Source organism: Podarcis raffonei, chromosome 11 (genome assembly GCF_027172205.1).
Source record: "Podarcis raffonei isolate rPodRaf1 chromosome 11, rPodRaf1.pri, whole genome shotgun sequence".
Classification (NCBI taxonomy): Eukaryota; Metazoa; Chordata; class Lepidosauria; order Squamata; family Lacertidae; genus Podarcis; species Podarcis raffonei.
Window position 1 is genome coordinate 39,400,898 of NC_070612.1, and position 14,028 is coordinate 39,414,925.

Below are 14,028 nucleotides of genomic sequence, written 5' to 3' on the forward strand. Positions count from 1 at the left end.
GGAGTGCTTAATCCTCAAATAAATTCTCATTTTCAGTATGTGTGCGTGTTGACACAATCTACAAGACAATTCCCTCACTTTAAGACAAAGTATGTATTTTTCAAACAAGCGAAAGTCCAAGCAGTTCACCTATTGCCTACAATTAAGACAGTCACACAAATTCCCCTTTTCTAGAAGAGTCACATATGGTTTTACAAGCTTACCTAAGCAAATCCTGTCCCATGACACAGGGGATACATGCTTCACTAACCCATCACCCTCCTGTTTTAAGCCGTCTTCATGCCAGGTTCAACAAAATATTGATGGGCTTCAAATGTTTAAATAGGTAGAATAGGAAGCACACAGGAGTTCTATGCAATCTGTTTTTGCACTGTATATGTAATATTCAAAAAGTGTTTGTGAATTTTCTATTGGGCACATAGGCTGCTTTTCTGTCAATTGTTTAGAATCTAAGGAAATAAGAGGATGACATGTAAAAAAATTCCCATAGAAGAAACATCCAAAGCCACTCGTTGAGTCAATCCAGTCAAATCTGTAGTGTTTTACCTCGCCTGCTCCTCCACTCATCTGCAGCAAATGTTTAGTTTTTTTGATCAATCTATCAACCAACAGCTTAAGATGTGGAAGAACATAAATCTGCAAAGTAGGAATAAATGCAAATTGGTCCAAGCTAAACTTTGACGATGGAAAGGAAATGTGCAGCCGCTATAAAAGTGAGGTTGACTTCTAATAGGTCAAAACATTTCCCCTGCCTTTCTACTTGACCTTTTTTTCTGTCTCCCCTACTTATTTGCTGTCTTCCTGTGGAGCATGTATTCTAACTCAAAGCAAAGTTGCCGTATCAAGATGCACACATAATGAACCTAAGCAACCGTGTAATCTTGTTGTTGTATCCTTTATCCTCACTTGTTCCCATTTTATTCTATTGTTCCTCAGTTTTCATTTCTAGACTGAAAGCTCTCTCTAAACAGTGCTTCCCTTAGTTGTTCAGCATAGTGCCCAAAATACTTGAGGCAATTCATAAATAATAAACAGAAATCTCTTGATGAAACTTGACCTTGCTGAAATCTGGGTGTGTTTTTTTTAACACTTCTGCATTTTATGTTTGTCAATATGTTACTTTTAAATTTAGGATATCATTAATCACCCACACATTCTCCATGTTCACTTTTCCATATTCGCAGTATTAGCTTACAAGACAAATAGTGCTGTGATTCTGATCAGCAGGCATATAATTATCAAATGTTTAATGTAAAACTGTGATGCTATTCATCACAGTCTTAAAAACGTTGAACATTTCTTGGACCACAAAGTGGTGGCAGGTAGAGGCAGAGTTTGGCATAACCAGTTGGCAATTACTGACATCATTTTCTATTGAGATCTAATCCACCTTTGGAAATTGCTAAATTACTGGCTCAGCATGTTCCTTGGGGCAAGGTGTTTCATAGCTCAACTTTCTTCAAGCTAAATATTAATATTTGCTCTGGAGGCATTGCGATAGCCTACCACACTTCAGGCAGAATATACCCCAGAGGCGTGAGACCTTCCTTCTCCTGCTGAACTTCTCTGTCTCCTGGCCATGACTTCTCAGCATGTAAGAGTTGCTTGTGCTGGCAGTGGTCCAACCAAAAGGCTATATGACATGGCTAGGGGATGGAACTGGCAAGTGGGAAACCCTGGGCAGACTGTGGTCTTGAGGCCCCCTGGAAGTGTCCCATGGTGCATTGGTGGGTCCTAGCACACTGTTTGAGGAACACTGTTCAAGTTCATTGAAATTTGAACTACTATTTATTTATTTAATATTCACATTTATTTATATGCCGTTTGTTCTATAGCTGCAAGGTCAGACTGTGTGTTTCTGCTAGCAAACTTTGCACTTGCTCTAAATGTTATGGAAAAAGTGGACTTTAATTCTTGGTAAAAGAATATTGTGTATGATACTCAGCACTGAATACTGCCTTCTCTGAAGTAGAGGAAGAAAAGCTAGGTAATGGCTAAATACACTTAAGCTTTCTAAGTCCTGTCACTTGAAGGCATTAGGGAGTTTGATAAACTACTTTTGATAGCATCACCTCTAGCATTCACAGTTCATGTTACAAAGAATATGTACCATACTTCTGAGAATTGTTGCATGGAGTTGTGAGGATGGTGGAGGGGAGAGGGTCAACAAAGTTTACAATACCTTTTCTGAGTTGAGCTAGAGCTTGTGAAACTCCTAATGTGCGAAAAGGCTTTAGCAAGTATTTGCTGAGAACTAATGCTGTAATGTGTTAGTCACCCATTATCTGTTTCTATTTTTGCAGGTCCTGAATGACGAGCGACATGGGTTTCTGCAGTGCCACTTGGAGTCTCTTGCACTGTGAAATGGATTGATTTTTTCCCCAATATGGAGATTTTACAGTAGGCTGGAATAAAGCACCACGGCTGTGAATTCTGCTTCTGCTCTGTCACTGGACATAGCAAAGGAAAGACTCTCTCCCCTGCCCTCCTCCCTTTCCTACTTTCCCCCCCTGCTTCCAATGAAGAAAGCACAGTATCATCTCACCTTACTGATTTAGAGCACACCACCGTCCAGGACAGATGGTCTGTCAAAAGCTGTAGGATGCCTGTGGAGAACATCATAATGAAGTAGCAAACTGATAGCAGTGCTGCTGCCTAATTGTCAGGATCACAGCCGACAGAGCTGCACTGCCCTTTCCCTGCTTCCTTAATCGGGTCAGGAACAGCAGGGTGAACATGGCTGGCCTCGTTAACAACCTGCTAATATTGTTCCTTATTTTTCAAAACAGCTGTTTGGCTTTCAGAAGCCCACTTTCTGTCTTTAAGAGGTGGGTTGTTTATCAGTGTGCGCTGCTTAGTGTTGCCATCTGCTTTTCCTTGATTTGTGTTGTGGCTTTAAAAGTGAAGCTTCCAGCAAAGTAAACAAAAACATTCTAAAAATATAACTGGCGTATTTTTTATTTATTTTTTAATGTGATTATAATTGGTTTTGGTTAATACTGAAATATTCAGTATGTTACATCATCGTTCTTATACTGTTTTGCAATAACTTTTTTGTCTAAATTCAATGTGAGCTTGACAGGCTCTGTAGTAAGTAAGTAACATTTTTATATACAATGTCCTTCCCATTAGTCCTTTGAAATCTCTTTTTAAAGTGCATCAGGTAACTTATCAGTTGTTTGATTAGCCTTCTGGAAGATGTCTCCTTGCATTTATGGATACCTTCTTAAGCGGAAGTCTGCTTTATTTGCTCACAAGACAATATGGTTGTATGTACAGCATAGTCCCCGTAATTGCCACATCAAATATTTATCCATGGATATATTTAGTATTCACATTGCTTCAAAGGCTGCTTATATCTAGCTGTCCTGAAACTAGCAGGCATGTCTAGGGTTCCCCCACTATATTTTATAGGAGTTTTTTTTTTTTTATTCCCTTCCTATACAAATAATAGGGAACAAAATTTTCCATGACTTCTTTGGTATCCATACAAAAGGTGCAAATACGTGTGATTAGACAATTGTTTTCAATCACAGTTCTAGAAGAGAAATGCAGGAAGTTCTTCCCCCAGGCTTGTTCAGCTATGCATTGGGAGTTCTGCTGTATATTTGCATATTGAGGATTTCCCTATCTATTAATTCATTCCATAGTTTGCATGTTACAACTAACTGAAGCAATCATGAAGTGTTATCCATGAAGTGACTTCTTGGTAGTCTCCTTGTAAAGAGATCTGCATGGGCTTTTTTGTTGTAAATTGGGGGGGGGGGAGCCCTGCAAACTTCCTTGGATACATGTGTGAATTGGCATGTTAGTTTGGATGCTTAGTTGGCTGAAACATATCCAAGAACTTGTTTCATCAATACAACTTTCCTTCCTATCAGTACATGGTAAACTTGGGACATGTTAGCCACCATTTGACCTGGTGTATGAAATGATTGTTAATATTTTGCCAGTTCTTAATATTTCAAACTGTATTATGTAATCCACACATGGATTTCTCAAATTATTCTAGCTGCAGTGAAAGTTATTGGAGCACCTGTATGAGTTATACAAGTTGTGAAATGCATTTAAATAAAAGGTACATATTTAATATTTCTTTTTAATTTTAGGTATAAAGATTCTGCCAAGTCACATTCTAATGAATGCCTGGGCAGCAACAGGCAGCTGGTTCCTCTAAGTTTATCAGATTTTGCATTGGACATTCGCATGCCGGGGGTAACTCCTAAGCAGGTGAGAACAGAAGTCCGTATGTGGATCAGCTTATAGCTTTGCTTGTAGTAATAGGAACAAAGGTAGTCATGTCACTTTATTAACAGGTGGAGATTTACAATCGGTACATCTGTCTTGTGATGACTTCAGAATGACCCTGAGTTAAGAGTCCATGGAGAGCTGGATTGTCCTGCTTGTTCTCGCTGTTGCTTAGAATGCTTGATGGCTTCTCAGATGACCATATGCTAGGCCCCTGTGGAATAAATGCTTTCCTGTGATTCTCACTAACAGAATCTGTAAAGAACCAGTGACTGTTTCGACGGAATATTAATATGAATTCTCCGGTGAAGACTTGTTAGAATTGGAGCAATGTCAACTTCATGCAGATTCGTTTTTGTGGTATCCTATCCTTAGGTTTTACATAAGTGTAGAACAACCTAAGAATGTTCTAGAAGTCTAGTCAGGGAACTGGCCTAAACTAGCTAGAGGCAATCAGATTAAAATAAGTTGATTTTTTAAAGGTAGATCTGAAATGATTTTAGTTGCATAAACTAAATTAGTTGTGCGGAATTTTTCCTTTTGTTCTTTGTAGAACAGTCTAAAGCTGGAGTGGCTAAACCAGTTACCCTGGGTGTCTGTGCACTTGCCAGTATCTCCCATGGTGCTTAAAACGTCCCTGTACAGGGCCGCCTTCAGATGTCTTTTAAAAATCACATAGCTTTTTATTTGTTTGACATCTGCTGCGAGGGCATTCCACAGGACAGGTGCTACTACCGAAAAGGCCCTCTGCCTGGTTCTCTGTAACTTCATCTCTTGCAATGAGGAAACCACCAGAAGGCCCTCGGAGTTGGATCTCAGAGTCTGGGCTGGACGATATGGTTGGAGACCCTCCTTCAGGTATACAGGGCCAAAGCCGTTTAGGGCTTTAAAGGTCATATAAGATACGTCCTATAAGATACGTCCTGAAACATTTCTCCACTTGTAAAACAGTCTGTGTGATTTATGCAATTTCGTGTAAATGCCAGAATATTTATGTGGGTAAAACTTTTTAGGATTCTTAAGAAGTCTATAGGTGGATGTCTTAGTAACATTAGAAACAAACAACTGGGAAGTTTTGGGGGAAATTGCACACAGACAACAATAGGATTTTACTGAGGACAAAGATTTGGCCCCCTGTAAGCTAAATAAGGAACTAGAGTTTTTTCTTCTTTTATAAGACAAAAGATTTATAGGTGATCCCTTGTTCTTTCCCTATTGCCATGTGTATTAGTTAAAGACCTTGATGTCTTACCCAAGATTAAGGACACCTGATCATATATAGTTTGCAATTGAGGATAATATATTAGGGATCTAGTGAAATAGGCTTTGATAAAGCTCATGCTATAATAAATATGTTGGTCTTTAAGGCACCACAAGACACTTGGCTGTGTTTTTGCTTACCAGGTCAGGTTGTTTAAACAGTTCTCTTCTTTCAGTTATGCAGTTTCAGGTGCTTCTCTACCCTAAACTTATTAGGCACTCTACCCCAAATCCTTGAATCTCTCCTCTACAGTGTTGGCAAACGTCCAGCCGTCAGTCTTGGAGCCTAATAACCATTTAATTGCTAACCCAGAAAGGCCTATATAAGAGTTTGTGTTTTTATGAAAATTCACTGTGAAGATGATTAAAAAAAAAACACTTAGAAAAGCTAAATTGTGTATACACAATGGCAATTACATGTACATAATTTCTCTTACTTTGCATATGTTTTCCTAGTCATCATGGAGATGGGCAAAAAGCTCCACAGGATTTCAGAGTCCCTGCTAAAAAGAGATTAAATAATGTTTAGATAGAACTGCCAGTCATGAAATTAGTAGCAGCGTTAAGAGCTTCAGAAGCATTACAAGAATAGGATGTTTTGCAGCCGATGAGATGACTCATTGTTGCAGATAGCACTTGCACAAATAGAAGCTGAAACAAGTGATTTAGCTATTGGGGAGCATTTCCTGGAACTTATGATTGGAACCATCTGTTTCAATTTCTTGGCTGTAGAGAAAGAACGCTTCAAGTAGGACTCAAGTAAAAATATTCTGTAAAAAACCTTTTCTGGAAATTAAGCCACACAAATACTTGGAATCTGCAGGTGTAGAAAAATCCATGTGCTGTCCAACTGAAAGTATCTATGGTATAGTAGGTGGAGATCCTAGCCACCAGGCTATAAAGTCAAAAAGTATTGTACCGTGGAACAGCAGCTTGGAAAGACTGTGATTTAGCTATGTGTCCATAGTGGCAGCCTCAGAGGCTTAGAATAAATTCCAACGAGACTCTTATGCTTATATGCAGCTCATTTCAATGAGTTTCCATTAATTTCACGTGATATCACCCATCATGGTGATCATCTTGCACAATAAGAGAAGTAAAATTATGGGAGCTTTTTCATAAATGCTTTTTTCATTCTTGAATAGTTTGCAGCATGCTCACATGCTTGGAGTAGATTGTAATAGCACAGTTCAAATGTCATGTTTCTGATCCTCCAAACCAGCCCTTAGGAACAAATTATTGCTAAATCAAGCCAGCAAACAAAGGAGAATGTGCAAACCCTTAGCTTGTGCTCAGTCCTCCAGACCGTGTTTTGGAATGTGATATCTGAACTGGGCCAGTGACTTGAACTGCAGCTTCTGAAAAGTTAAAATAGCAGTAGACTAAAAGCAGATTAAAACCCACATCAACTTTCTTATTGTAGGAGTGGAGAAAAACAGCCGCTGAGAAGCATCTGTGGGAAGGCAGTAGTTTTAACACTTTCATCTCACCTGTGCATGGGATGCTCTAAGTGACTCTCCTATTTTTTTGTTCACAGATCAGTATAACCTGATTCCCAACACATGTATGTCCTAATGTTTCTTTCATGCTAGGATTAATGTGCGTGGAAACCTTTGTAGCATATAGGCATTCTCAGCACCACACGGCTGTCATAGTTTACACGCCCCTTTTTAAAGCAGCATCTTGTCGTGGAGGTTTTTCCCTACCTGCTATCATGTTCAGGCTGTCTTTGGTGATGGCATTTGTTAGGTTAATTATTCTAAAGGAATAAAATAAGACTTCCAGGAATCTACCTTGCGTAAATCGTTTGAGAATAGCAGAGCTCTCTGTGTGGGCAAAAAAATACTTGCACTACAGCGTGAAATAATGTAGCATTCATCTGGAATAATTCTAAGCACTGTTGGCAGGGTTCATTGTAGTATGAATACAGATGGCATATGTGCAAAAATCAGTCCTTGAAAAATTCTTCATCTGGGTTGGCTAATTAGAACAATGGGCTTTTTACATAAAGGCCTGTGATATCGTAAAGAACAAGGGCAGCCTTAAGTAATGCTTACTGGTAAGAATGGGAAAAAATATATTCTTGCATCAACCTCCTATCGCTAATTGTGCTTCAGATCTTTGCTGTTCAAAGCTTGGCATTTGCATTTTACATTTTGAATCTTGCTCAAATGTATAATACAGAGGCTATCTTTTACCCTCTGTACAGAGCTACTCAAAGTGATATGAAGGAAATGGGATGGTGAATAACAGAAGAACATGCATCACTGGAAAATGAATCCTTTCATAACTATTTAATTTATATGGAGGCAGTACATGAAAATGGCTGCTGTCATTTAAATTGTTCATAAGCGTGACTTGCTATTCAGGACTTATGAAAAAAAGCAGACTCAACTGGCTGCAGCCTCTAAGTGACAGGATAAATCTGTACAGGATAAATGCTGCCTACTTCTGCTAAGCCACAAAAATCATGCCCAAATTAATCCTCTTTGTCCCCAAACCTGTAACTTTTCATTGACCAAAGATCAATGTAATGATATTTTGCATGGGCAAGTTTGAATCTAGAGCTCCAAGCCTCCATTATGACCTTTTAAAAAAATATTATTGCAAATTTATCAGCTTTCACATGCATAAGCAACCATAAGACCAGAAGCTTTGAACTTGGAAAGGTTTAATCTTTTTATTAGTTTTAATGCGTTTAGTATGGGAAAAAATGAATGAACAACACTTTCACACTGAATGCTTGGGAAGGAAAGTAGGAGAAAGGCAATTTAAGTAGTTCATTATTTTCTTTCAGTGTTTGGAAAGTATTTAGGAACTCATCAGGCAAGTGTGTTAAAGAATAAGGTGGTTCACTTTGTGTGTTTGCAAGTGCTGCCAAACCATTAATGTCTGAGCTTGCATATGTTTGCTTGCAGACTAATATATGAAATAATGACAGAAGATTGCAGAGCAATTGACATTTTCAGTGCTCGTCTATTTTTGTTTATTAATAGAAGTATAGCCATTAGTGTAGATGACTATCAAACACTGACAGCTTGAAAGATAAAGAGCAATGGGTCTTGTACAGTCATTAAAGTTATTTCTCTGTGTGAATTATTTACTTTGAAGTGATGAAGTCGGCAGAATTAGAGTGCCCTGTATTATTAGGAAATTATCCCATTATTTGGGGATTTGTAACTTGCTTCAGAATCCTCTGCAGATCTAGAGAGTGGAAATTTTAAAAACTTTTGATTAAATGTCTTGTTTTTGAGGGGGAAATAGTGCTACACACTGCCCCAATCTCTGAGCAGTGTGAGATTCTAGGTTTCCTCACGCTTCCTTAGGGTTTGTGTTTCCTTTGGAAACGAGGCACAGTGGAGACCAGCAAGGTGTTCAAGGGCATATATAATATGTTTCATTTTAGTGCTAGTCATTTAAGCAAATCTCAAAGTCCACCATAAGTGTCTTTTTGTTTAATCAATGATCCAGTTTGAATGTAATGATAAACATTGGGTTATAGATACACGCATGTGCCTAAGGTTTGTGTGTTTTTCCTTCTCCTTGCCTCGTCCAATGCAGCCACAAAGAAGAGATTGGAACTTACCAGTTAATGACTGTCTATTGTTGCACCCCATCCCTGCCTACTCTGTGATTCATCTTAAATATAGATGGAGAAAACAAGGGAACTTCATAAACTATGGTTTAAAGTTGGCTTATTTCAACCAGCCACAAGACTTATCACTTTCTGTCTGGGTTCAGACATAACATTTCACTGTGGTTAGCTTAAAACAGAAATAGAAGCTTCCAAACTCTTCCTCGGGAGTTTAAAACTCTCACTAGAGGGGGAGAGGGCTGTGGTTCCTGAGCTCACTGTGATTGGTCTCATAACAATGAACCATGATCTATCATTGTATCCAGATTGTCCATCACTGGTGGCAAAGAAATTTTAGGAAACTTGCTTAATATGTTAAATTTCTGGGGGGAAATGGCAAGTGTATCTTGCTGCTTCTGCTGCTGCTGCTGCTGCTGCTGCTGCTGCTGCTAATAATAATAATAATAATAATAATAATAATAATACTCTTGCACATTTCCCACTTTGTTCAAAGCTTTATTAATTCTTGTGTTCCATGGGGAGTTGAATGGGACTTGACATTATGGTGCAACAGAAAGAGGCCAAGTTGTAACATATGTAGAAGATAAGCTTGCCGTGGAAATACAGTACCAGAATATAGAACTGGAACCTGCAGAACAAATAAGAACTTCATTTTGGGGAGGCATTGAGATCCTTTGGCTCTCCACATGTTGTTGAGCTACAACTCCCACCAGCCTTACCAAGCACAGATGAAGGGAGTTATAGTTTAGCAACATCTGGAGGGCCAAAGGTTTAAGGGAAAATTTTCTCTGATTTATTCTCTTTCACATATATAGTTCCTCAGTTCCAAATGCCTTGTATTGTATATAGGATGACCTACACAAACAGTTGTCTTGCTTCATGTTTAATATTTCTGCAAAAATTTGGAAGAGCAAATACATATGGCTGGAATTCAATTATTGGACTTATTGGAATTCAATTGTGGACTTCAGCTCCATTGTCTCTTAAAAAGCTTTGGCTTTTGAAACAGTAGCAACTTGCAGCCACGAAATTAGCACAGGCACTTGTAAAACGTGGGTCGTGCTGGCCCTACACATCTTGCATTTCACGGCATTGTGTGACTGCTGGGACTTGTGAAGTAACTGATGTCTGTACAGGGTTGTCATGTTCCAATTTGCGCTGAAGACGATTACAAATGTGTGTCTCAGCCGACTTTCCATTGCTTACTTCTAAGGGAAACATTCTCTTGATTAACTTTCATTAATGTTAATTGAAGTGAGGAGCATACAGACACAGTTATGGATTTCCATTCTTGGTATTCTCTATACCCAGAGTGAACTACTTAATTATGTTTAATATTGTATGAGAACAAGGGTATGGTATGGGGAGGATGTGTGACTTGGGAATATGTCCTCTACCTTGAAGTAATATTGATTTGATTATTCCCCCCGCCCCCCGGTATTATCCAAGTGCATATCTGTAGAGAGATTTAGCAAGGGCTTAGAAGTGCATTTGGGGCAAAATCCAGCATGGCTTTGTCTTGCTCCCTTTCATTTCCAAGGAAATGCTTACACGAGGAACTTCCTTGTTAATTATTCACTTTTAATGTACTTCTCTGCTGCCCCCTGTCCCCAGCAGCCCACACAATAATATCAGAATGTGCTGTATAGTATCCTTGATTTGCTTGCCACTAGAGGATACAGTTGCTGTGTTCCATTGCAATAGCCCCAGAGTACAGCTATAGCACAAAATGACTACTGCAGGCTGTACATTTGTCTCTTACTTAGCCTGGAAGCTGTTGTCGAGTGTGTGTATTAATTCCTCAGTAGCTGACTCACCAATGTGCTCCTGACATCAAAGAACAATATTTGGAAGAGCATTGAGGACCCAGCTTACCTATTTTAGCCATTTTCTGATTAATGTAGTTGGTTTACTTTGTGTAAATTCTTATACTAGCCAGAAATGCATACCCTCTAGAAATACTGACTATCTAATATACGATCTAATAAAGAAGTAAAAATTATGTTATAGCTAGTTTATCATTAGTTTATCATATAGGCATACTTCTATTCTAAAAGTTATTTTAGCTGTTTTCAAGGTCACCTGTTGCAAGAAATGTATACATATATCGAAGGTGAACTGTTTGTGAAATTAGCAAATTTTGACTTTTTTGGGGGGGAAATATGCCTAATGTCTTTTCCCCTGTTGTGTCATTCCAGTCTGATACCTACCTTTGCATGTCTGTCCGTTTACCAGTGGAGGAGGAAGCCTACGTAGGTGAGTACCACCTGAGTGCCAGAAAATCATGGACAGAATTGGTGAAAGGCTTGTGTTGCTTCCCCTGTAGCTTAATTCCCCCCCCCATCAGAATTCCTGTAATACATTCATCATGTCTAATGCAGAAGCAAAACTAGAGGGAACCACTTAAGGTGGGGATAACAAACTGTATCTGGAGAGACTCGTGAGTAATAGTACTTAAGGAGCTTCATGTAGATGCCTCTGGCAGCTGGGCTGTAGCGCTCCCATTTGTAAAGTATTGGCTTTCTGTCTGTGGCTGGATACTTAATTCCACTCCATTGCACAAGCTGTTTATTTACCTGCTGGTACGGGCTGTAAATCTCTTTGCACTTACAATAAGCGCTAGGTACAGTAAGATCTTACCTGTTTGCAAAATATACTTGCTTTATGTTGAGGCGTGGATGAGATGACAGGCAAATGACAGGCCCTACCACAACACTATATCAATGTTTAATTTAAGTAAGTAGGCCACTGAAGTAAGCACCATCTGTTTAGTGTGTTCGCTCCGTAATGTTCATTTTTTATTCCATTCTGCTTGCCAACGGTTACCTTCACTAGTAAGTGTAAATAGTAGAATGGAAATTTGCAATGAAAGGGTAGAACATAGAAAATCGTCACTTGTTTTCAAAGAGATTAGTTAGCTCTTAACACATGTTAACTGTGTGTGTATGTATTAGGTAGCTGATGAGTGATAAAGGTTTGGCTTTTTCCATATGCGTTGAAAATGCGATTAGGAAACCACTATCATTGTATCACTGTCGTATTGCCATTGGCTTAAGGCAGCCTTGCCCACCCTGGTGCCCCCTAGAACTTGGGGACTACATCTCCCATGAGCCCCAGCCAGCATGGCCATTAGGTAGAGATCATAGGCTTTGTAGTCCCAAAACACCTGGAGGACACCAGGTTGGAAAAGGCTGAGTTAAGGTAAGGAGAGTGCAACTTTCAAAGGACATGACATCTCTACTTTCAGCCGACATGATTTGGGGGCATCTTTATTTGGTGTAATATTTAGTAATTATATTACTGTGTTCTGGTTTGGGGGCTCTGTAGAGCGTAATTTAGGTCACAGGCAGCCTTTAGAATTTATGCTTTGTAAATCAAAGGTTCAGTTTGACTTCCCATAGTAAGGCACTGAAGGATTAAAGAAAATAAGAGATGCCAGCAAAATGTAGTGGGCATGCGCCTGGAAATTACCTTTGAGGCTCATGAAGCTCCCTGCAAGGAATACGCAGGCTATAAAAGGTCCCAAATTATTATCTGGCTTTGATTTAAGAATTTCCAGCCCTTCCCTTGTCCGACACTCAAATCCCCTTCCCAAACTTTTCCCAACATGCAGTGCATTGTCTGTGAAATAAGAGGAGAAAGATCTGCCTCTTCATCTTGTCCTTGTCCAAGGTGCTGCTGAACTCATCAGTATGGCAAATCCCAGCAGTTCCTTGGAGCTGTAGTTTATGCTAGGGCTACCACCTTTGCAGAATTGATTTTGGGATTATGCTTGTATCCAAAACTACTTCCTTTTGGCTTCTTTCCTGGATAAGGCTCATGTAAACCCCTGAGACCCTCCAGGGTATAGGGTGGTATATAAATTCAAATAATAATAATAATAATAATAATAATAATAATAATAGGCAGTTTCTTGTGCTTATAGTAGTTTTCCTATGTCTTGTATTAGGGGTGATTTAATATTATCCAATCATGCTTGATGCAGATATGGGGCAGAATTAGCAATTCTATTTCCAGTTGGAAGGACGGAATTCCAGAGTAGTACTTTATGTAGAGATACAGTGAGTAGCAGCTGTGGGTGGCTGCTTTGGACCCCTGGGAGCCTTTAATGATCTGATTTTAATCATTATTTTCATGACACAGAAGCAGTTCTCTTATAGCACATAATTTGGGACTTCTGCACCAGTTGATTTTTTTTATTATTACTTGGATCTTGTAAGTTAATTTATTCTATCCAAGTATTTAAGCAATTGTGTGTTTAGAGTTTCTGTTAATTAAAACACTGCAGCAATTATTCTTTAGGGTATATACTGTGTTTAATTTATGATATGTCTACTGTTCTATGAACTGCTATTTATAAAGACAAAATCGGCATGAAATACATTGTACAGTATTGTTCTTTGGGGTTATTTATAGGCTGGAAACACTCCTGTTAAGATCTAGTTAGGGCTAAGCAAATGGGTCCTTGAGGACAACTACTGTTCTTAACATCTTTTGTAAGGAGTGCACTATCTGAACATTACAAATTAAAATTACTGAAGAATTTAGTTAGAGAGAAAAGAAAAATACAAAACATTCATATCATAGTAAATAGTTACTTGCAAATATATAGAGAATGCTGGCAGTAAGAAATTTCAGATTGTACAATGGTGGGATTCTCTATATTTTTCATGCCACCTGGTCCAAACCAGAAGTCACAGTAGAATAGGCCCTTTGGTGTTGCAGCGCACAATTTTTTTTAAAAAAATGACTAGTTTCACAATCCCACACACACTTAGTAAAAAGTAAGCCTGTTAAAATTAATGGGATTTATTTCTCAGTGAATGTACCGTATTTTTCGCTCTATAAGACGCACCAGACCACAAGACGCACCTAGTTTTCGGAGGAGGAAAACAAGAAAAAAAGTATTCTGAATCTCAGAAGCC

The 14,028-nt window shown here is 38.8% G+C and overlaps 1 protein-coding gene across 8 annotated transcripts in view; it reads left to right on the plus strand.

Moving 5' to 3' along the window:
- The window catches only part of PAM (peptidylglycine alpha-amidating monooxygenase), a 119,809-nt gene that overhangs the window by 38,465 nt on the left and 67,316 nt on the right, over window positions 1–14,028 (plus strand). For all 8 annotated transcript variants that reach the window (XM_053408350.1, XM_053408347.1, XM_053408351.1 and 5 more), the window contains exons 2-4: window positions 2,304–2,828; window positions 4,110–4,230; window positions 11,302–11,359. In XM_053408350.1, the coding sequence (XP_053264325.1) occupies window positions 2,737–2,828; window positions 4,110–4,230; window positions 11,302–11,359 (271 nt within the window). In that variant the 5' untranslated portion in view covers window positions 2,304–2,736. The remainder of the gene's footprint in view (window positions 1–2,303; window positions 2,829–4,109; window positions 4,231–11,301; window positions 11,360–14,028) is intronic.